Here is a 24,807-nt window from a genome sequence, read left to right as displayed (position 1 = left end):
AGCACTTTACAAAGCATCAGAGAAGAAGCTATTCTATCCTTTAGCTTGCTATGAGATGTGCTTTAGTTCCGTAAGGAATAGTTAACGTGAAATGAAGTCTGTATGCAACATTGTACTAGTCAAATGCCTTTTAAGATGTCACATACTGTTTATTTACTGATGACCAAAAAAACCAGAAGAAAATAATGTAATTCATTGCACTGAAAATTATTCTGATAGGATTTTACTGATATCAGGAAGATCATACCCCTACACATTCTCTGAGAATGACAGCCAAGCCCGCTGAAAAAACATGCACAAAACACTTTATTATGTTACCCCATACTAGTTATCAGTACCCTGACTAAGAACCTTTATGCAGGATGAAGTAACACAGAATTCAACTCTGGATAAGACTATTTTCCACAATTATGTTTTCATAACATGAAGAGTTTCTCTGCATACAGATTTGTACCTATTCACCTAAATAAATGCTGTAAAACCTGCTGTCCTTTTACTCAATGAGAATTTTGCCAGTGATTTCAAAGGGTACAGGATTTATCCTCCAATTCTGAAAAATTAATCAAAATGTAACATGGATGCATTTGTCTTGGTCATATCACTTTTCCACCTCATTTAAGTTGAATGAATTGACCAGCATCATGGTCAGACAATCACTGCAAAAACAGTGTGATAAAATGTTAGTATCTGGGGGGCATTCTGAACTAACCTGCCCCCTGCGCACCAAAACAGATCAGGAGCGCTCACTTTGCCACCCTGCTACCTGGATGCGGTAACCTCCAGCAGTGACAAACTGTCAGAAGGTATGACTGGGAGGACAGGGTAAAGTCTTAATCCAGAACAGTTATTTCTCCAGTTAACAGCAGCCTATACCTTTAGTTCTTTAGAAATTAAGTACTAGGTACTGGGAAAAAAAAAAAAAAAAAAAAATTCAAAGGTCTGTCTACTCCACTGTTCTGACTCTGACAATAACAAGCATTAAATGCTTTGGGAAAGAGTACAGAAACTGGGCATGCATGAAATGACGCTTCCCTTACTGTATCATTCAGCACCCAGTGGTTAGGAACTGAACCAGAGGCTGCATCCAGGCCTTTAATAGCCACTGCTATTTATTTCTCCATCAATTTCTCTAATCCCTCTGAAACTCTTAATACTTTCAATTTCCCCCATATCTGCGGCTGTGAGCTTGTACAATTTAATTGCACTCTGCACAAAAAATACTTCTTTTGCTCCAAATCTTCTATGGAACAGTTTCATTTTACACCTTCAGCTCTGGCATTGGAAAAAAAAAAAAAAAACACAACAGAAAATAATTGTTCCTGGTTTGCCTTTTTTTGTAATAATTATGATTTTATAGGTTTCTACTGTATTTTCTCAGTCATCTCTTTTCCAAGCTGAAGTTCTAGTCTATTTAGTGTCTTCACATGGAAGCGTTCCATATCACTGATAATCCTTATTACCCGTTTCTATACTTTTTTTTTTAACTCCAGCTGTACAAAATTGACTCTGTGTTTCCCCTATACAGTCAATTTGGTCTGATTCAGCTTTCATCTAACCCAGCAGCAAACAAAACTCTGAGTTCAACAATCTAAAGTCAAACTCTTAACTATGTTCATGCTGCAGCACACTTATTTGAAGTATCTTAACAACTGACTTAAAAAAAAAAAAAGCTAGGAAATACACACTTGGTGCTAGCATGAATGGGCACAATGATATCAAAATTAATGAGGAAATACCAAGGCATATCAGATGAGGATGTGTTACTAGATGCATCTTACTTAGTTAAAAATGTACAAGGCTTAATTATGCATTGTTTGAAAGAATTACCTCCGTCTTATAATTCACCATAATGTTTTTACAGTGCACAATAATCTTCTGTATGCCAGGATTGTTTAGCAAACGTATGAACATTAATAGAAAAAGTATACCTATCTAAATTACCTTACACTGCCTTACCTTCCTTTTTGAAGTCTAGGTATAAACTACTGCTGTCTTGGATTTTACATAAGGGTTGTATTATTTATAGAACTAGTCTTTCCTTGACTGTCAGGTTTTTTGTTGTCTTAGAAAGAAATACAAGCAGACATTAAATTTAAAGCACATTGGAATGAAAATATTTCTATAAAAAGTACATATATTTTATCATGTAGCACCAGGCTCTGAGTTTACAGAAGAAAAAACATGCAGCAGATACAGCAAACTGGGAAATTTTTGAGAAAACATCTTTTTCTCTCAAAATAAAATACTCGTTAGTAAAACACAGGAAAGATGAGGTTTGATAAACATGTTTGTTTCCAAAATCTCTGAAGCTATTAAACTATCTTGACTCATCATTCTCCAAGTGAAATATTTCATTGTGCGAGAATTTTCACTATTAAAGCATGAACTTCAACAGTCACATTTGAAATAAAACATTTTAAGATAATTTAAATGAAAATGCTTTGGTTGATCTTAGCTAAAATTTAGGGACTTTTCTGAGAATTCAACACCTTGTCCTAATTTAGGACAAAGACATATCTTAAAAATCTGCATAATTTTCCAGGACAGAGTAATCGTCTCAACCCAAGACCTACAATAAAGGCACAAAGTGTCTGTGAATACAGACTCATCTCATCTTGCTCTTCTGAAAATGACACATAGTGAGTACAGCAGCTCTCTTTTAGGAGTGGGGACAGAGATGATCTCCTAGAGCTCCACAGGAGCAGACAATCTGCTTCTTTGGATCTACCAGGTGACAGGAACCACCATTTTGGGGGGGGTGGTTTGTTTGTTTTCCTTTAAAAATGCAACATGTTATATTTTTAGCACCAGAGTTCCATTAAGTACCACTTTAGATGGGATTTTTTTTTTTATTTTTTTTTTTTTTAATTCATCTGCATCCATGACACATACATAGTAAGTGTCATGCTAATAACTTGACTCTTCGGTGCTTTGTCCCTCCTCCTATTTGTCAGAATAACCTGACTTGCAACAAAGAGCTAAAGATGTAGTGAATAAATGTTGTATCAACAACATAACTTTCCTGGCAGAACTAGACCCCCCTGCAGTAGCACCACCTCTCCCAATAAAGGCCTCCGGTCTTCCAGCATCCACAAGTGACCTTGGTGGCATACTGCTAAAGTAAATGACTGGCGTCTGAAAACCAAGAAGTACGTCACAATCTAAGATATATCTGGCACACACAAACACAAAAAAGAAAGCAATATTCCCATTAAAGATATAAAAGAAAGATGGACAGAGGTGATGTGGTAAGCTACCATGATTACTTCATTGTATTTCTGCTACGACATTTCAATGAAAGGAAGGGAAGGGAATACTGAAGAGTATTCCAAGAGGTAAAACGTACCTGCTTGCAGCATCTGTTTGCTGTCTACAAGGCCTAATTCTTTCTGATGAATGAAATCAACAGAAAATGGCAATAAAATACTTACTAGGGGAAACAATCGCTACACGCACCTCTTCTCCTGTAAAACCACCAACCACATCTGTTGTTAGCGCATCAAAAGTTACTGACAATTTTAATTTTGATTTAGAAAACAGCACTCAGTTATTGCGTGGTAGTTGGGTTTTTTGTTTGTTTTGTTGTTGGATTTTTTTTTTTAGAAAAGACCTATATCACCTCTAAACTCCTAAGCTGTTTCGCCAATAGGGAATACATCGATGTTTTGTGATGTCTGAAAAGATCACCAACTAATACTACTATTTTTTATCAACTGTCTTCACCGCTTAATTCTTACAGAAAAAATCCAATACAACAATAAAAATGCTAATTGAGAAAGTTTTGGGAAAGATGCTGCAGACAATACAACTATATGCACAGGAAATTAATTCTGTAGATGATGTGGAAAAGATGTTATAAAGTTAACGAGATATTACTTAAGGCAAGAGAAACAATTAGACTATTAACAGTGAAGATAAAGCAAACATTTTGCCATCAAATATAATGAAACTAATTAAAAGTGAAATGAAAATTAAGATACGAATATGAAAACAAAATCAAACAAGATAAAAGGCCAGAGTTCACAGACTCAAAATCTAAACCAATGTGTTCAAACACGCAGCACCTATAAAGAACCTGAATGGACTGCAGTTTATCTGATGGGTTGTTTGGGGTTTTTTTGCACATGCTAAAACTAAAAGATCCATCCTCCTTCGGGCATGGATTGGTCTGCTTTTTTTAAGAATAAAAAGAGATTTTATGGGCACCAGAAACAAAACTGAAAGGCAAGGGTGTAATTGCAAAGAGTGAGTGCTGAAAAAGCAGTAAGATGTGTCATGCATTTAGGTAATCATTCTGAAAAATCTGTAATGTTTAAAAGGGAAGATTCTTCTCTAAGGCACGTTGCAGGCACATGCAACAACAGAGCGAGTGAAATCTATAGCTATTAGCTTGTATTGCTGTACAAAGTACTTCTCTGACACTACAGAAGCATGACAGGTGCCAGATCCAATTCTGCTTACACCACTAGTCTAATTCACATAACCTGATGCAACAATGGGGGATTTATACTCAAAGACATTTTACACTATAACCAGTCTTTCCTACTCAATGCCATCACCAGTTGGGACTGCACACGAACACTTCAGGCCCCTTGGTTCAGAAGGGCTTTTGTAAGAGAAGCAGAGTATTGAATGGTCTCAAGACACTGGTTGACAATGCCAACATGTTCTTGGCATGCAGTCGCTCGTCAGCTTTCATGGGTCTGTCCCGATATTTTATTTGCTTTCCAAGTATTCATTTGTCATGTCTTTCCTCCTTATCCCCTTCGAAAACTCTGGAAGTCCTCTGATTATCCCTCTCCTCCTACTGTTTCTGAATGATCCCACCCATTACTAGCCTATCAGAGGATGCTCTCCTTACCCTCTGCTGCTGGCTCCTCTCCGTCAGTATTGACATCTTTTTAATGTTTTGCTCACGGATGTCCTGCAACAATTTCAGCCCAAAAGGTCTGTGTGAGCCATTTGAATTTTCAATGCTTTCTGTTAAATCAGCCCACATTTATGAAAACTTCAAGCTCACTGTATATTTTCCTTAAAAATCTCTTAAACTGGTGCCAGAATACCAGACACAGATTGGCAGTTAAGCAGTTTGCATGCCATGATTACTACTCACGGTGCTGACTGCAGTCATCTCACCTTTACTTGGTGTTTCCCTTCTTCTTTCTCATAATTTCTATTATAAATAACTTAGCCGTTGTCTTAAAGTAGTATGTGAACAGTTTTGAATAAGAACCAGTCTACATGTTAATTTCCACTAGCCTAGCGGCCTCATCTTTCAGGACATATTTCAATGCAAATAGAAGTTTTAATTTTGTTTTTAGTAGCCATCAAACTATTCATATAAAGGTGAGTGCTCCTCATGCTCAGAAAAATGTAACGAGATAATGTGGAAAGTCTTAGGAAAATTTCCAGAAATTAGGAGAGAGGAAAAAAGAAAAATAAGAACAGAACATCCTAAAAGCAAAGTTCCCTAATTGCAGAACATGCAATGCAAGGAAATAACGATACCCTCTCCTGTTATTTAGAAGCATCCCTTGCTAATTTAGCCTTTGAACAACTTGGGGCATTGTCTGCATAACATCAAGCAAACCTCTAATGTTGTATAAAATATAATTGCTTAATAATGAATTGTTGAACAGTGTGTTCTCAAGAGAACAGGAATAAGCATTTTCCCAGTAATTAGCTTTTTAATTCTGATTAGCCAGCCTATACACTTATTCTGTATGTTACAATGACTAGGTCTGCATAGGATAAAGTCTCAGCCTTCAGAAGTGTCACAATTACCTTGCTAACCTGAATCACATACAAATCACAGCAATTCCACTAACGTTGACAGGATGCTAACCAGTACGTGCAGAATTCTGCGGCAGTTGGTAATGCCTATCCAATCCAGAGCAGTGATACACAAAGACACAATACAAGGTCCTCAAAGGAGTACTGCTATATTAGCATACCGCTCTGTACCAAGAGCGCTGCCATGATTTAACAGTGCTCCTGCTCAGTCTTGGGCTATCTGCAGCACAGCACTGTAGACAGCATTTCCAAAGACAGAATTTAAGGTGACTCGAATGCTAACAACCAAGTAACAATAACAGTTGTAAAGATAATAACGTTACAACACGTAATGTTTTTAAGCATATATCCCATTACATTTAATTGGAGTTATACACACATTTAAAACCCAGCAAACATAATAACCCATGAACAGCTTGAGTAGCTCTAGCAAACACTCTCAAAGAAGGACTCGCCAAGAAACCCCTTAAAGGACCCTATCTGTTTTACTGCAACATAACAGGAGATTCTACTCTCTCTTGCTTCCATAAGAATTAAAATATTGAAGTTGTTACATTTAGAGTGAGTTAAATCAAAAATACTATTTGAGATTTTTTTTAAAATTTACTTTGAAAGAAAATAAGGCTAAAATTGAGCGAACTTGCAATAAACTCTAAGAGCAGAAGCACAATCTACGGAGGAATCTCCAGGACCATCTGGTGCTACATGTACTGACCACATTTTTATTGAATCACATGCACTTTTCTGAGCATTGCAAGGCACAAAACATATTTCAAGGGATCTCTTGAAAGTGAGACATTGAAAGGAGAAAGTCAGTTTCTCAAATCTTAAGTCTGCTAGTGACAAGCCATGGATGTGAAGTTTCTAAAATTTCACTCCACTATTCAAATCAGGGCCAAAATGAGGCCTTACATGATTTTTCCACGGATTTGAATGTTATGAATGTTAGCATTGGAAGCTGAAAGTCTTACCTCTCACCCCTCCACTCCCAGTAAGGGACTGTCTCCAAGAAAATGCTGAATAGATATCTAGAAGGTATGATTTTCAACCAACGTAATTATATTTGTACAAAAAGCCACATGGACACTCTTGTTTCAGCTCCCACTAGGTTTACTTTAGTTTTATTTAAGTTCCTTTTCTTAGGAACGCATTTAAGCTGAACTGAGTAAGCTGCTTTCACATTACAAAACAGAGTCCATAAAGGGATTTGTAAAAGTTTACTTACACAGTGCAGCTCATGCCTTTAAATAAACTTTCTCATGTGAACAATATCAAACTGCCACTTGTCTCCAAATTCCCCAAACAAATTTAGAAGTCAGGTGCATTCTTTCCTCTCCAGCACAGAGACTCCACTGACTCAGTGATGCTACTTCTAGACAATACCCTTTTTAATTCCTAGTAAGCTCTTAAGGGATCCCCAGGGAAACTTACCCATTCTAACAAACTACAAGAGCACACAGCTGGAATTTTAGAAATATTTCTAAAGAAGCCACCCAGAGAGAAAAGATTTCAAAGACAGTACATTTCATGATGGCCCTCCAAAGCCAGCAGTACATCACTTACCAAGAAAGAAGATATGGGTACGCACAATAGGTGTACCCAAATGTAATTAAGCAGGAAAGATCCTTTTACATATAATCATGGTTGAAAACAGATGTGCATTTCACGCTTCCAGTAGGATTTGACAAAGTCATAGCTATAGAATAAAAAAATAGGTTAGACAAGGCACTGGAGGGATCATCAAGTTTCCAACAAATGAAATAAACAGAGCTCCATTATCTAACCAATTAAACCCTATGAACCACTGGAAGGTAAAATAACCACCATTCAGAATTAGTTCAGAATTAGTTAAGTTGCATCTGCTCTTCTGGACACATTAGCTAAGCAAGCACTGGAGTGGCAATGCCTAGTTTCCAGCTCTTTGACTTTGTTTTCAAGAAAAACCAAATGCCATACATCACAGGGGACAGAACTAAAAGACATAAGATAGAAAGGTGACGTTAAGCAGGCTGTATGCTCACTGGACCCCATTCACAATCTCAAAAGTAGCTGGATGCATTTGGTAAAAAGCGATTGACATTTATGTTTTCCTCAGTAGACCTAATCAGGTCTGACATACATCCATTCACACTCAAATAGGCACAGAAACCTTCAAGGTTATTCTCCAATTTTTTTCCACATATATACTGCCTCATTCTGAAAGGACTGGGAATCTGAACCTTTGAAGGATGCTACAGGTGCTGCTCACACATCTTCTCTCAGCACACAAACCCTTCATAAGAAAAACACTTACTATTTAAAACTTGTGGCTTTCAATACAGGAATTCTAGTATCAGCCTCTTCAATCCCATTTTTATTGGTGATTGACAGAATTTTTAATCACACAAATGGTATAAGCACTGTTCTAATATTGTAAAGTTTTTTTAAATGCCCCAAAAGCCAGTCCTGTTCATAACACTGTTATTAATGTAATAACATTAATATCCATCTAGAAAAGCGTAAAAGGTGCTAAAGGATGGTAAAGTAAATTTTCACACATGGAAGACATTCAGATAATACAACTTCCCCAAAGAGGTTAAGAAAGATTAAAGTTAAAATAAAGGTCACTTGAAAAGACACATCGCATTTAGCATGGTATCATGGGGCTGATGGTAGAATCCCCAAACCAAAGGAGTCTCCTCTCTTTGCTTTTCTCATAAAAGCAGAGCTTGCTCTAGGTTTATATAAACATTTTTATGAAATGTCAGCAGCCCATCAGTAGTCAGCTGCATTTCCACAATGGTCAGTTTACCTCTGAATAGGACTGAATTCTTAATTTAGTCCCTAAATACCATAACATTCTGAATCCTGTCTCCTAAAAAATACTTTTTCCTGTGATTTTGTCATAGATTTTGTAGTCTACTGTACCTTGAACTGAAAACAGCAGTCAAATCAACAATGCGATCAACAGATTAACTCAGAAAAACAAGCAAAAAAAACCCCACCTTGGTGTGACCTGTATTTTTTTTTCTATACCACATTTGTTCAACTACATTTGCTTTGCTTCTGATGGTGGCATTCAAACTGCCAGAAGCAGAAGCTACAATCTAAGAAACAGCAATGACATCCTTTCTGAAAGGGTTCAGGGACTGTTCTTTAGGTTCTGACAAAGCAAACAGTGTTATCTTGAAATCTGCAATTAACGTGACCATTAAAAGAAGAAAAAAATCAGTACTGTTACTACTAGCTAAACTTTAGAGCTCTTCAACAGGGTATTTCAAAAAGCATCATTGTCTATAATTTATTGATGAGGAACTGAGGCACAACAAGGTTAAAAGCTTTCCCAACATTATGCAGCACAGGACTCAGGAAAAGAATCCAAGTACCTTCAGGTTCATGATAACTGGAAATGAGTAGACTGACAAAATGCTACTGTTTGTACTTCACTGCACACAAGAGCCTTTCCCAGAGACACCTGCATAAAGTGGAACAACCAGCAATATTAATGTTTAAGGCAAAAAATAAATTTAGTGGCTATGAAGAAAAAAATTACAACTTTGTACATAACAGCTGAGAGACAATGAACTTGAATGAACATCCGGAGTGTCAGGACAAAACCTCCCCAATACATACAAAATGTTGTAAAGCACTAGGATATCAAAAACTAAAATGAATTATCAGGTTTGTAGAACACCATGAGAACAGAATCAGAGTGTTTTCTAAACAACGTGTGTTTAGCTATCTTTGAATTCCCATATAAATGTAATGATCTGCAAAATACCTCTTTGGCAAACACCTATGCTTTTTTAACTGCTGGGTTTTTTTGGCTGCCAGTGCTGTAAGCCAGACCTCTGCACAGGCTCTGAACACCTCCATGTTGAGTAGGACTCCATGAAAGTGCTAGGTTCAGCCAGGCGTCTTCTCTGTGCAAGATGAGACTTTAAAGTGTTCAAGGCAGGAATAGCATTTTGTCATCTACCTCCTCTACCACAGACGTCCTGCCAGGACTTGAAGGTGCTAAAATAATACAGCACTAATACATTCAAAGTTCAGCCTTCTAATTAAACCTAAACTTCAGAAGTATAAAGCCGCATATAAATGCCTTCCTAATTTAGACTTTTGTGTATTATATTCAGAGAAGCTTACTGTGTCTGCCTCTGTAACGTACCCTAGGTATCTTACACTGTTCCCCATTGTCTTATTCTGGAACTCTGACAACATCATTTTAGGATTTGGTGCCGATGTTAGCACATCTCAAACCTTAAACTCATACAGTTCATGTTTCACTCTCACAGGCTATTTACTTCTATCCTCTAAGGAAGCTCATAGCATGAATGGCAAAATGTCAAGAATAATTAGGAAAACTAGTTTTATGCCCCTAAAGAACAAAATGTCATCTTTGTCCTCTCAGGCAGGGTGTTGTCTTCTCTAAATAAAAAAGAACGCCTTTTGGCATCCATCAAGTCAATTCAAGCCAGCATATCATTTAGAGACTACTTGTATTTATTCCTTAATCTTGCTCCATTTCTTTCCTCTGTTTTAGAACGTTACCTTCTGCGCCCTCTATAGTCATAGCCTACTGTGAGAGTGGTAGCAGAAAAAATACTAGATTCAAAATCCCTGTTCCCTTCCCCAGGGAAATCACTGATAGCTTTTGCTACTCCAGACTATTCAGCAACTTACGACATAGCAGTCCAGAAAATACTCTTCCCCAGCCTCCTCTTCTCCCCTTACCATCTCGATGTATTTTATTTCTATGAAGCAGTTGTTATGAACTACCAAGCACTGGCATTTGACATGCCTATCCAGGACCATCAAAATAAATTAAACTTCCGTGCAGTGTTAAGTATAATTCACAATGTAAGCACAGCTGCTTTCTTGATGCGGGGTATCAAGGAAAACATCTCAGTGCCATACCCCTTTCCTAAGTGCTACAGTCTTCTAGGTTAGTAGCTCAAACTTTAAGTACGTAGCAACTAAAAAAACCCAACCAAACAAAAAAACCCAGTTGTATAGTAAGAATATAATTTGTTTCAAAGCCCCAGCTTGTGCGCCAAGATGTGCTGTGGAGCCAGTGGTTTGTTGCACACCACCCTTCAAGTGCTAACATGTTTTAACAACGCTGCCACCGATTCAGATTTTTAAAGCTGAAGAGAGAGTGGATGTTCACCTCAGCCATCTGCCAATGCAGCATATGAACACGTTGCACACAGCTTCCGTAACTCTTGCACCTCAAATCACCAGGAATCCTGTAATTCGAGGCATGCTTTCTCATTGGAGATAATAACAACTGTATAAATTATACTGACAACAGGGTTTGTCTCTATAGTGACATGCACGAAAATGACATAAATTAATTCTGTCAGTATAAAGTGGATTAAACTATAGAGAAACTTTGTAGATGCATTCCCTTGCTGATTTTTACCCTCAGAAACACATACTCTAGAGTTTGTGGGGAAAAAAAAATTAGGAGCCATTTTCTGAAAGAAGCTTTCTTTTTGATAATCTAAAGTCCCTTTTGGACATCAAGAGAAAGTAGATTCCTGGAAAACGCCTGTCACAGTCTCTAGAAGTCACTTCTGTTTCTTATCAGCACAACAGATCATCTGCAAAAACTAACAGAATAAGAGAACTTGTAAGTGTCCAGATTTTTTTCTAGGTAATCTCTTTGAAATCTCTAGAAATTCAAATGCCAATTAGCAGCAGTATGGAAACTGATAAAATGAAATCACAGAGACAGATTTAATTGTCTGGCAAATTCACAGCAATTGCTATACACAGTTTTCACTCCTTATTTCAGAACTTACGGAGCTTCACTCCTCATACCCCCTCTCATACATTTGTGTACTTTTGATGTCATCTGTGATTTTGCTAAAAATCATGTTTGGATAAATATCTTTACTGTACTGCAGAAGAAAGCATTAGTAATTTACAGGCTGAGAACTTCAAAACACAAGAGTAAGTCCTGCTTGTTTGAGTAGCCCAGCTGAAGCTAGTATAATTACCTGCGTGAGAGTCTGCAGAAACCGCCTGTCCTTCAGCACCTGATATGCATACAGAAAGCTCTCTCTGACTCTAGGTATATATTCTTAAATACACATCTCAATCTCCTACACTTTTGTACATCTAAGTCTTCAGAAGATCATCTAGTCCATTCCTTTGTCCCTAAGTAGAATCACCCCTCTAGACAATTCCTCTGTCTACCCCTGAAAAAGGAAAGGCTCCCAGTGACAGGGACTACATCATCTTCTCAAACAACATATTCCAGTGCTTCCACCTGCTACCTATACTTTTCTCCCCTAATATCTAACTTGAGTCATCTTTGCTGCAGTTGAAATTCATTCGTATCCAACTGTAACAGAACCAGCGCATATTTCCAAGCTCTGTTATGTATGCTCTTGGGGAAGCTGTGAATGGGACAATTCTGTGCAGATAACCTTCGCAGCTGACAGTCTCTTCCACTGAATAGAACAGCAGGCTTTCCTTACCACATTCTCCTCTTTTGATAGGCTCCTCCACTCAAGAAAAGTAACAAAACTCCTCTTACCTACTGTTGTAATCATAAGATGCTTATTTTCCATATGTATTTGCCATAGGGGGGAAAGAAGAAAAGGGAAGATTAAACAGCAAAGGATCAGACTACAAAACTGTAAGTATATAAACTATCACAAAACATTACTAGCTCTTCCTATATATTCCTAAATTTAGATTTCCTGCTGTTCTAATTTGCATTGTTTGAGCCGTATAACTGCATTATTTTAGAGTTCAGTCCCTTTGTTAGTACTCTGAAGCCTTACATTTATTCAGTTCCAACTTTGTTCTCAAAGGAAACTGGCTATTTATTTCAGCAAACGTATTCAGGAAATGTAAATCTGGGGGAGAAACAGAATAGTTGGGCATAACGTTGTGTAAGTTCAGCATAACTATTCACTCCGCTGTCTAAATCCAAGCCTTTTCTTCCCCCTTGTGGGATTCACAATTATAATATTTATAGATAAATAAGGATAGAATCTATGGAAATGATTTTGAAGCTTTTGATAGCTCACAGTAACTAGCAGTAAATTCAGCACACTGTGTAGTATAGTCTTACTGCAGTAAGTTCTTGCCACCTAGGAACCATAACCAAGCGCTACAGGAGTTTTTGAGGTTTTTGTTTTGGGTCTTTTAAACATACAACTTACTCAAAAATGTAAGGAGGAAGTACAGTCCTCAACTTCTGAAGCGCATCACAAGAGCTCTGAAATCTGCTCCCAGTTCTCAAAGACCTCCTTTGCAACATGAGACTAGTCACTTGACGCTCCACGCTGCAGTACCCCGGGATATACCAGTTCCTTTCTTTTCCTGTAAGTCTGTCCTGACGACTTAAATAGCAAGAAAAAGAAGTCTCTCCTTTGGTGGACTAAGCGTTTCAGATTTATAGACTCAGAGGCCAGACAGGATCTCTGTGACAATCTAGTTTAGCCTTTTGTATAAAGAATAGCCTGAAATTCATTCTTGTTCCAAGTGAAGCATGACTTGCAACTGATTCACACTGATGAAGAATCCACCTTTCTCTAGGTACAACGTTCAAGTGGCTGGTTATTCTTCTCCATGTTAAAACTCTGTACCTAATTCAAGTATGAATTTGTTTGGCTCCAATGTCCAACCTCTGGGTCTTGTTATGCCTTTGTCTGCCTGACAAAACATAGCCACTGCAATACCAATGCAAATAATAAATTACACTATGTGTTATCTAAACAGCACTCCTCCTTAACTGCACCCCTGGGACAGCTCTAACAATACCTTACTGGAGCCAGTTGACACTTAAAGCTTTTGGCAATGAGTATGCTATCAACCATCTGTTGTGACACCCCTTTTAAGCGCCCTCTCCCATACCATATGGCCATCTCCACTGAGTGGTACCGCAAGGCCACGACCCAGCTCTCATCACTCCCTGTCCTCTCTGGGGAAGCCAGACACTGACTGATAATTTCACACAGACTTCGCACTCCATCAGCAGGAAAAACACCCTGCTGCAGCGAAAGGAGATGTGCAGAGCATGTCCATGTTGCAACACACTCGGCTCATGTCCCTGCCAGAAAACCCTCCTCGTGGAGGTGTAGCGTACTCTAAAAGAGGGGACTTTTTTTTTTTTTTTTTTTTCTTTCTTATAGCATCACTGTTGCTCCTCCTAAGTGACAACTGCTGTGCTCTCTGTGTATTTGGGCTTACACTTGGGGCTCTGTCAACACAACTACGGCAGCTGTGGGTGTGAGGGGAAAAAAAACAAAACAAAAATGGTCACAGAAAACAAAGCAGAACATTACATAGTAGATCTAGTTTCCTACTGACTTAAAAAGGTTTGTTGGCACAGAAATTTAACTTATGACCTTATGACAGGATGGCAGACTAAGACGGAAGAAGAAATTCTTCCACAGGCTCAAGTGACAAAACTCCTTATTATGAGTCAGGTTAATACAGCAGCAGCATTACTACTGACCAATACATAAGAACAGTAGTCTAAGCAGAGACAGAGGGAACTAGGAAATTGAGTTTCCAAGCAAAAACCCTACAAGTCAGTTCAAGGAAGAACATCTGATATCAGTGATTTTATTTCCCACAGTTACAAAATGACCATTTAAATCCTCTATTCACGGTTACCGAAGTCATTAGAAAGGCTCAAAGCCTGTGCATACACTACTAAATGTCATTCCCACAGTGGATTCTGGGCAAAGAAAGAGCTAATAGGAAAGCACTCTCAATAACAGGTGCAGGAATATGCCAGCACTCTCAATAACCTTTTTAGGGTGCAGGAATATGCCAGCACCCTAAAAAGACAGGATTGCAGATAACACCTGTCATTCTATTTTGAACCCAGTGAAAGTCATTATATCTGTTTGAAGCAAAGTCTTGCGGCAGTGACCTTTCAAGACCACTGCTGTCAAAAGTCCAGAAAACCAAACATTAAGTTTCCCTTAACAAAAGTTGCCTCAATATTGCCCCTTATTTAAAAAAAAAAAAAACAAACAAGGTAAAAAAATAAGTCAAGCTCTTCTTTAATGAACTTGAAAGGTAAATTTCCCATTTGTAGCAGGAAGTGGCAATATGGAGACAGATGCTTTCATAGCAGAGCTCAACCATCTCCAGTGTACCGAGGTCAACTCATGAAATGAGGTGGTCACACACTGCCCAAGAGCTATTCTTGTTGCATCTGCAGCAGCTAAGCCACTGCACCACCTCCTTTGGCAGTCTGAGTGTCCAAGCTGCAGATCTTTAGCTGCTTCACTCTCAAGCTGCCCTCCTTAATGTTTTTTCTCTTTTGGATTCACAGGATGGCAAAACACTGCTTAGATGGTTATTAAATGTAACTGTAAACTGGGAAGGGAAAGTGCTCCATATGGGGACACAGACTACACTCACAAGGCTGTGCTTTACCCCGAACAGCTTGCAGAGCACTCATTTCCAGAAGTGAAAGTGTTGCCTGTGTTAAAGTATCTGCATTAGAGGCTTCCGGTTATGTAGTTAAAGCTGACAAAGATCTTGATACCTGTAAGCATTACTGATAAACAGGTCAAGCTCTGTAGTACAAACCTTGCCTTTACCCTCCAGGATTTCCCCCATACATAAAACTCTCATCAAGAGTGCAAAGTCTCAGAATGGAGCACCTGGAGATTGACTCCGTATTTGCACAGCTGCTCTGTGACACAAGTCAACCTCAGGAAAGTTTCAAGTGATATAAATCACACCATCTGCTGAACAACTACCTAGGTGCGGTTTCAACTCAGCATCCTTTTAACTCATTCTGAGCAACTGGAGCTTTGGCCTGTGCTTAGGTCTGGTCTATACGTCAATGCTTTGCTTGCCACAGCTAAATCAGCTATAAGCATAAAAGCAAGTAAATCTCACACATATATACGCAGAGATTTCATTGACATGCCAGTGCCCTTCTGCTACGGAAGCAGAATGGTACTCTTCTTTCATATATGCTTACATAGCATACATAATGGCAAGTTATGTTTGTGGGAAGAAAAATGAAAAAAAGAAGAAGGAACGCCTCTCCTGACAGCCTTTGCTGTGCCTCCACCAAGCAGGTCCACAGACACCTGTGGGGATGGGAATCTCCTGAGTTTAATGATAATGAGCAAACATTGTACCACCTGGCACGAGAAGGCACGTAAACAGAAGATAATGGAGGAAGCAATATGCTGCAGCTGAAAGGAGGAAAAGGAATGTGCTGCAGCTGGAAGGAGAAAATCAGATAAAGGCCATGAAGACATTTTGCAACAGATGAAGGAGGAGGAAGAACTGGCTAGTCTACTAGAGCATAGATGTGCGTGAACATAAGGCTATAACCTCTCTGCAAGCTGCAGGTAGCACGTGAACACTTCTGCCTGCTATAAAAGATACTAACAAAGAGCAATAAAGGTCTTTGGCTACTGCCTGCCAGAGTCCGTGCCACTTAAACCCCCCCAGACACCCTTATTGACACTGTCACAGAAGTCAAAGCATTTCTAGATGAGGAACTCTTGAGGCCCCAATACTTTGTAGCATGAATGTATTTTCCTTTTGCAGCAAAACTAACTTCTTTGTATCAGACACACAGACGGCTTTTAGCACCAAAGCCACTGAACAATTTGGTCAAAAACTGTATGTATAAATATTTCTGAACTACTCTCTTATTGCTGTGCTGCCCAGGAACAATGTTGACCAGATAATTTCGGGGAAAGAAGAGAAGGGAAAAGAGGAGCTACAGTAAAAGAAAAAAAAGAAATAAAACAAAACAGAACCCACAACTACAAAATAATTGTGAGGGGGCAGGTTCCTCTCCTACTGAATTCACTGGCCAGCTTCCCATTTATTTCAATTGGCCTGATAAACACGTGCATTTCTCCAGCTTCTGTCCTGCCAGAGAGGAAAGCTGGCAGACAATCCATCAAACGCAAGCTACAAAGAATCAGCACTAGTGCTGAGAAAATTCAACTGCCATTCAAAATGAAATTCAAAGCTAGGAAATGACAGGAAAAGCCTTCCAGCAGTTTCAACTGCAACTGGATGTACAGCAATAGCTTTAATTTAAAAGCAATCCAAAAGCTACTATGTGTAGTCTGTGTGTAAAATTTAACTAACCGAATGTTCCTGTAGCAACTTTAAATTCTCAATTCTCTTTTTAATTATGCAAAGGCAGGACTACACAAACACTGTTAATCATATTCCTCATGTTTAAGGTCAGAGTTGGATAGAAAGGAGAACCTGTTTCCATAAATTACTTACATGTAATCCAGCACAGCTATAATTTACAGAAATATGTAAGCCAAAAATCTTAAGAACTGGTTATCCTTCGCTGTGATCAGGTACAGTCACTTTGGTCGACAGGACAACTGACAGTCAGTTCTTTTCAATCTTCAAATTATTTGGCAATAGATCAGATTAGTTCATCTTGCTGGACACACTGCAAATTCCCCTCTCTCTGTAGAGATCAGAGGTGGGGAATGTTCTATAACGTACCAACAAGCAGGTGTATACATCAGAGGTCTCTCCTATTGATTGACTATATTTTGTACTGGGTAAGTTCTACTACGGGGTTGTTGGTTTTTCTGTTTGTTTGTAGGTTGGGTTTTGGGTTGTGGGGTTTGTTTGTTGCTGTTTTCTTTTTTTTTTTTTTTGGGGGGGGGGGGAGTGTCCCCCTTCCTCTCCTTTTATCCACATTTTCCAACAACAGCGTTTTGAGAGCAGCATAGATTATTTTTATTATTTCACACAGAAACAAGTTTGTTAAGATTCTAGCTAGTAATTTCCCTGGACAAAGCACTAGTTAACAGCACTGTTCTTACAGGTCCTAATCACTTAGGTTACATCCAATCCTGTCGTGGTTTAACTCCAATCGGCAACCAAGCACCACACACCCTCCCTGGTGGGATTGGGGAGAGAACTGGAAGAGCAAAAGTGAGAAAACGCGTGGGTTGAGATAAGAACAGTTTAATAATTGAAATAAAATAATAATAGTAATAATAATAGTAATAATAAATTGTAATGAAAAGGAAAACAACAACAGAGGGAGAGAAACAAAAGCCAGGAAAAACAAGTGATGCAATTGCTCACCACCCGCCAGCCGATGCCCAGCCAGTCCCTGAGCAGTGATTGCTGCCCCCCCTGGCCAACTCCCCCCAGTTTATGTACTGAGCATGACGTCACATGGTATGGAATGTCCCTTTGGCCAGTTTGGGTCAGCTGTCCTGGCTGTGCCCCCTCCCAGCTCTTGTGCACCTCCTGGCTTGCAGAATATGGGAAGCTGAAAAATCCTTGACTTAGTATAAGCACTGCTTAGCAACAACTAAAACATCAGTGTGTTATCACATTATTCTCATGCTAAATCCAAAACACAGCACTATGCCAGCTACTAGGAAGAAAATTAACTCTATCCCAGCCGAAACCAGGACAAAACCCAAAACTCACTAGACATGAAAGCTGCTGAGAACTGACTTATGAAGAGAAGCTGCTAGCCCTTTTACTTGTTTTCAGATGGTTTGTTTGCCTGGGGTTTTTTTAGGTTATTTGTTTTTTTCCTTTAAGACTTTGATTTTAGGTTTTACTCTTGATGCTGCTATTTTCCACATAGATTAAGCTTTGATTAATGTCTCAGGATGTTCAAATCTAAAGCAAATCCACAAGTATGCCTGGGATTTGTTATTTTGGATCTTGAAAAATCTGAAACCTATATGTATTATGTTTTCTCCTGTGTAAATAAACTGCCTCATTTCTTTACTTCATATTCAATTTCTCCATAAATCAGACTTGGATGAGCTTTGCAAACAGGAAAAAAAGTCTCTTCTGTTTTCCAGTTCCAGAAAGTAAAACTAGCTTTTATATATATATGTATACACACAGATTTGAGATACAACGTAATGTTAAAGCTGCTGTAAAACTGCTAAAATATCTTAAGAGCTGACCAGAGACATGCAAACGAAATGCAGTAAAGAAAAAACAAAACCTGAAAGTCCACTATTTTCCTTGACTTCTTGTACCTTCTTAAGATTAATATTTTGCTCTTTAAAGACCAACAAGTTTAAAAGGTTTCCAGCAGTCCTGCACACATTTAATTGGATACAAACAACATGAACATTCTGATGTCTGGAATAAGTGTATTTCCCACCTCCGTATCTGATGTTAAATCACAGGAGAAAAAAAAGAAAAAAAAAAAAAGAGACTACAGGATACATTAAGAGGCCAGCTAGCATATTTCCTAGCTTTAAGGCTCAATCTGCTACACCTAAGTGAGTCGTCGCAGAACTCGGTGTAAGTTGCTCTTGAAAGCCTCAACTGATGGAAAATAACAAGACCTTCCAAAAGGAATTTATCTGAGTGTTTTACTATCTGTGCAAGGAGTAATGAACCTGAGTTTTTGTCTCAGAAGCTCCAGTGACATCATTATTGCTCTTATACTCTGGTGGGGTTTTTTGTTGCTTTTCTTTTGTTGTTGTTTTGTTTGTTGGTTTTTTGGGGTTTTTTTAGGATCCCCTCAGTCCCCTCCACCATTGTATTCCCATCCAACAGAAAGCCAGCTACGCCCTATTTGTGACCGCAAGATACGGAACTATCAGTGCACTGACATGCATGAGATGAGAATCCATCATCCATACAAACAAACAGCAACCGGCTTCAATGTCAGCTTATTTCAAAAGGGGGCTCTGTGTGTGTGTACAAAAATAAGTAAATGTATACTCATCTTCCTATTAGCTCAAATGGTTAAAGATGGCTTGCTGCCCCATTCCACATAGCACAGCTGCATATAAAGCATTAAAAAAAAAAAGAGAAAGAACTCCAAAAGCTATCAATGTGTGAAAGCAAAGATCTAGCAGAAAGTGGTGAGGTTAACAATGATTATGTCTGCTAAATGCCGTCTGTAATACTTCACTCATAAGTGTACCTGTAAGTAATCTATACAATAATACTGACAGAACAACTGCTGACCTAGCACAGCAAATTAGCAAGCAGCAGGGTCCGGGGCTGAATATTTACAGCTACCTCAAAAACAAGCTGAGGCATTCCAGGTAACTCGACTGAATGAATGGTGTTACTACTTATATGAAATGAAGAGCAGGAGCACGTCAGCAACATTCACGTAAAACAAAGTGTTTTAAATGGTTTCAATTAAAAAGATAGAACAGTGTAACAGCCATACGGAAGTGCTTGCTAATTTCATTGAGGAACTCCTGAAATAGTCTTAAAGGATTGACACCCTTGCTAACATTTTTCAGCTTTGGTGAACTCAATCACAGCTTTTGAACATCTGATTCACCTAAAAACTTCACTACCCTGACCCAACAGCAGTGGTACAAAACCTGTAAAATTACAGAGCGAGCCAATAGTCTGGGACTCCATTTTCCATATGCCTTTAATGTTCAACAGCTAACACAGACCATCAGGTTGATTTCCTAACGCCACGACTGTCTTGATTTCTACTACAGAATTTTGTATATTAGACTGCAACATAATGCATCATAGAGAAGGGGCATTTAGATGGTTATTGATGCTTATGCTAGGCTGGAGGTCATTCAGTGAATGGCAAACATGTCACTGTTTTACAAATAACTTTCAATTCTTAGTGTCAGAGAAAAGGGAACATTAAGGAAGGAGTTTAAGCCCCAGGCATTTAAAAAGGAACATGGTGATACAATCCTTTCAGAGGTAACTTGTTGACAGTCAGTAGCGTTTTCAGGAGAAGACATACAGTAAAGCAAGAGACAATCAAGCTTGCAGAATGATGGAAGAGCATTCACAGCGTATTGTTGCTTCCTCTTGTTCTCTTTGCTTTAAATTCAATGCAGAGTTTTATAGTCCCTTTGCACAAAGAGACAACTATATATTTCCACATAATTCTGAAGCAGTCTTTGTCCTATTTGTTGTGGCTGTGTCTCTCATGACATATAGATGACCTTGCTTCAGCAAGATGAAGCTAGCACACCCTCTTCTCAGCGGACCAAGTCTTAACCACCAGTTCTCAACGCAGTGTAGTTCACAAGTGCATTTGGTCACAGGACTCGGGGCGTGGAGGAGTGGGGACGGGGGGAACCAATACTTACTGCTGGCACAAGCTCCTGTCAGTCACTGGAAACTCAGCTCCAACAAACCCTCTGCAAGGCACAGAAGAGAGCAGAAGGAATAGATTTGCTTCTGCTTTGCAGTCCCTCCGCCTCAACAAGACAAGACACTCCTAATGGGAGGCATTTATAAACTGAGGAAAATATCTTCCTTCTGCATCACCCCACTTGATAAAACCAATAACGAGCTGCATTTTAAGGACTGTGCAAGGCAAAAAAATCATTAATCATATCTGGAGAGGAGTGAGAATCAGGCCACATGATGGCACGCAATGTAAAACATTCCCTGTGAGAAAACACAGCTTAGTAAACTGGCACTCTGCCCTTCTAAAAGTCTCAAGTGGTATTCAGGGGCAACCTTATTAGAGGATGCTACAGTACTTCCGCTGTTAAGCAGTTACAAGCATAGCACGCTCAGCTCCTAAAATTCATGGTATTAAAAAAATAAATTAGAAAGACTTGCCTCTCTGCAGAAGCGCCTGCAGCACAGTCTGGGACAAGCAGCAGGAGGCAACGATAGTGCAAGAAAAGGGTATAAACAGCAGGAGGGAAATGGCTAGTCTATCAAAGGATGCTCCAGAAGAAACCAAGCTACTCTTGTCATGATTCACAGGCTGTAGTGTGACATCACTAATTATGAACTTTCTACAACAGCTGCATCACAGCTTCACCCCGTGAAGCTTCTGCCTGACCCTTTCACAGCAGCATACAGGACTTCAGGGTGGACTTCTATGAGCCTTTTTAATGTTTTCTTTTCATGAGGAAATAAAAATACATGTTTCAATACGCAATACTCAAATTTAGAGCTCAATCCCACTTTTAAATTCTACCTTGTTACCCATTCTAAACTACGTTAAGCAAATCAACACAGTTCTGAAGCACACAGCACAGCTTTCTGACTGTCACACGGTCACTTTCAACTGTGCTCCGGCTGTTTGACTGAATAATGTTCAGTCTCTGAGCATATTAGTTCAGCACAGCAGTTCTCAAATACCTCCTACATGAACCTCAGTCAGGTGCTATATAGGGATATATATATTCTACTATCTAAATAAGAACTCACTCTAACTACACTGACTAAAATTACCAAGGCACACACGGCCTAATATTAGGTTCCAAAACCTGTGTTTTATTCTATTCCGTATAAATATCAGCATAATTTCTGAACACCTTCCAAAAAAAAAAAAGTAACTAATAACCTCCAAACATAGCTGATAAATCTTTCACATTCTCCCCACCATAATGTGCCACTGTGTTTGCACAGGGCTTTAGAAAGCAACCAGAAACATTATATACATTGCTATACATTTATATTATTGAAGGCAAGGGAACAAGGTCCATTGTACTTCAGCGTCCTCACAAGGGTTTATTTTGTAACCTCGCGTCTGGCCTCTAAGAAGCGTCATGTTCTACACAGATTAGCTTTATATGATTTGGACACTTAAATACATATCCCATTGAAGCAAACAGATGGAGAAACTACTTGTACTTCTTCAAGAAGAATTCGGGAGCCTCATTTCACCTACCCAATTTTGAAAACCTTATTTCTGAGTTCCCTAAGTGGGATACCAGATTTTAAACCATGGAATTGCCAAATAAATCTGCTCAGCCTTACATACTTTGAGTGGGCTAAACCAATCTGAAATGCTGGTAATGAATGTTTGTAATGACGACAAGGATCCAGACGCAGCACCACTGTGCATTTCATAGGCACACTATCCTGTATAACCAAGTTGATTCGTATACTTGTAGCAGCCATTTCTTTAGAAGAAGCAGGCTTCTTGACACCCAGCTGAAGCCTCTGGTCTGACAAGGCTGTGGGTCACCTGAAAACTGTGAACAAACATCCCAAATCTTCAACTCCAACCAGATATAACCAAAGGAAGGGGGGGGGGGGGGGAGAGAACTCCTGGAAACTGGGGACATATGGTAGCCCTAACGTCATACAAATGCCTATCAAAAGCAGCTATCTTAGAATATAAAAATAGGGATGCCTGTTTTCCCTAGGGATAAATTCCTAAGGTATGTTTTTGTATCACCTTACTATATACTCTCAGTAGTTACTCCTCATTTCATGTAAGAGGACATCACGCTGCAACGAATCAAAGTTAAGCCATTAAAATCTCACCTCCACGCCCATTTGCTCTTTCTACCCAAAGCAATGATGCATTTCAAAATACACACACGCACAGAGTCAAATATACATTTCTGGCAGGAATACCTTGAGTACAGCTTTAGCTGTTACTAGCTTTGAACATACCCTGAAGAAGTTTGTAAAAATTAGAGCAAAACACAATTTAAAAAAAAAAAATACTGGAAAGTTTAAACATGTTCTTAAACTGCTAGCTGTAAAAATGTATTGAACTGTTAAAAGCGTACATTCTGTTAAACTCTTCCCTTCCTCCAGATCTTGCTGGTAAATAAATAACATATACCTCACCATGGTAGCTTAAGTCTCAGTGCCAGAATAGAGCAGAAAAGAGCAGTGTAAGTTAGAATTCAGCTGCTATGCCAAAATTATTTTTATGCAGCTTTAAAATCGCATTATACAAAGATAAAAATATTTACTGTTTATAATGGTATCACTGAATAGCAAATTGGGCCCTACTGAATTAGATACCGCAAACACGTAGTGAGGAAGAGGTGCCTATTCCAAACAGGGTACAAGCTACTTAGATGAGCCTGTGCTTGTTACAGGTGCTCTATCCTTTATAGAGACGCTGAGGTTAGTGACATATATTAATAATGCTCACCTCTCAGGTCTCAAAAATAACAAACAAAAATAGAACACTCAAGAAGAGCTTGGGAAAGCAACAAATAAAACCCCAAACCCCCAAGCCTTGCCTTGCAGAACTGAGGAGGCAAGCGGGGCGCACGTGGTGGCTCCAGGGAAGCACGCAAAGGCAGGAGGCTCCACGGGCGAGGCCAGGGCCTTCGACGCCGAAGGCGCACGGAGAAAACCAAGCCCACGGGTCCCCTCTGCCCAGAGATTCGCTCCACTGGGGCGCCCGGCCCTGCCAACCCAAGAGAACTGCGGCAAGTTAACTGCGGATACCGGTTAAATCCAAAGGGGTTAAAACGGTAGTGAATTGGTGTATCAAAAAAGAAACCAGCGTAAGTGCAGCACGCTTGTGCCCGGCCGGCCTAGAGGGCGGTGAGCGCTGCTGAAGGGGCACGGGCAGCCCCTCAGGCGGAGGCAGCGGCCACGCAGACGCAAGGTGACGCGCTTCGTACCGGAGCGTTTTAAAACGAAGCACGCACGGGGGGGGGGGGGGAGAGGCGGCTGCGGAACTCGGCGGCGTTACCGCACACCCGCCCCGCTCCCACGGCACAGCGCGGCGCCCCTCGCCCGACCAGGGAGCTGCCCCCGGGAGCGTCGCACCCCCCCCCCCCTCCCGGCGGGCCGGTGGCGGCTGGCGGCGCGAGCCGCCCGGGGCGGGAGGTACCGTACCGGCGGGCAGGAGGCAGTCCAGCGGCGTGAACGCGCGCTCCATGGCCCCGGCACGCCCTGCTCATGGGGCAGGCACACAAAAAAAGCACGGAGAGCCCCGAACCCCGCGGCTCCCCCAGCGCAGGGGGACCCGGGGGAGGGGGGGGGGGGGGGAAGGGCGGCGGGGGGCACGCGGGGATCAGCGGCACCGCCTTCCCTTCTCCCTGAGGAACGCCCTCCGCTGCACAGCTGCGGCGGCCGCGCCCGCCCTTGCCGGCGAGCAGGCGGGAGGTGGCGGCGGCGACGTTGCCCGGCTACCTGCAGCCACGCGTCCTCCTGCACTCCCCTGGCACCGGCCCCGGGCTGGTGCGTCTAACCGGGCGGGGGCGGAGGGCGGGCGGGGGGAAGGCAAGCCGAGAGAATCGATCGCCGCCGCGATCCGTTGCTCGGCGGTGGATTCAGCGGCGGGAAGGCAGGGCAGGAGGGCGCGGCGGCGCTGCCGGGCGCGGGCCAAGCCCCGTCCTCGCT

General features: G+C 40.4%; 1 protein-coding gene across 4 annotated transcripts in view; it reads right to left on the bottom strand.

The window, feature by feature from the left end:
- Window positions 1–24,411, bottom strand: part of TPK1 (thiamin pyrophosphokinase 1) — a 318,844-nt gene extending 294,433 nt beyond the window's left edge. For all 4 annotated transcript variants that reach the window (XM_076330745.1, XM_076330747.1, XM_076330750.1 and 1 more), the window contains exon 1: window positions 24,301–24,411. In XM_076330745.1, the coding sequence (XP_076186860.1) occupies window positions 24,301–24,343 (43 nt within the window). In that variant the 5' untranslated portion in view covers window positions 24,344–24,411. The remainder of the gene's footprint in view (window positions 1–24,300) is intronic.
- Between the last annotated feature and the right edge of the window lie 396 nt (window positions 24,412–24,807).

This window comes from Aptenodytes patagonicus, chromosome 2 (genome assembly GCF_965638725.1).
Source record: "Aptenodytes patagonicus chromosome 2, bAptPat1.pri.cur, whole genome shotgun sequence".
NCBI classification, from domain to species: Eukaryota; Metazoa; Chordata; class Aves; order Sphenisciformes; family Spheniscidae; genus Aptenodytes; species Aptenodytes patagonicus.
This window is presented reverse-complemented; position numbering and strand designations above follow the sequence as displayed.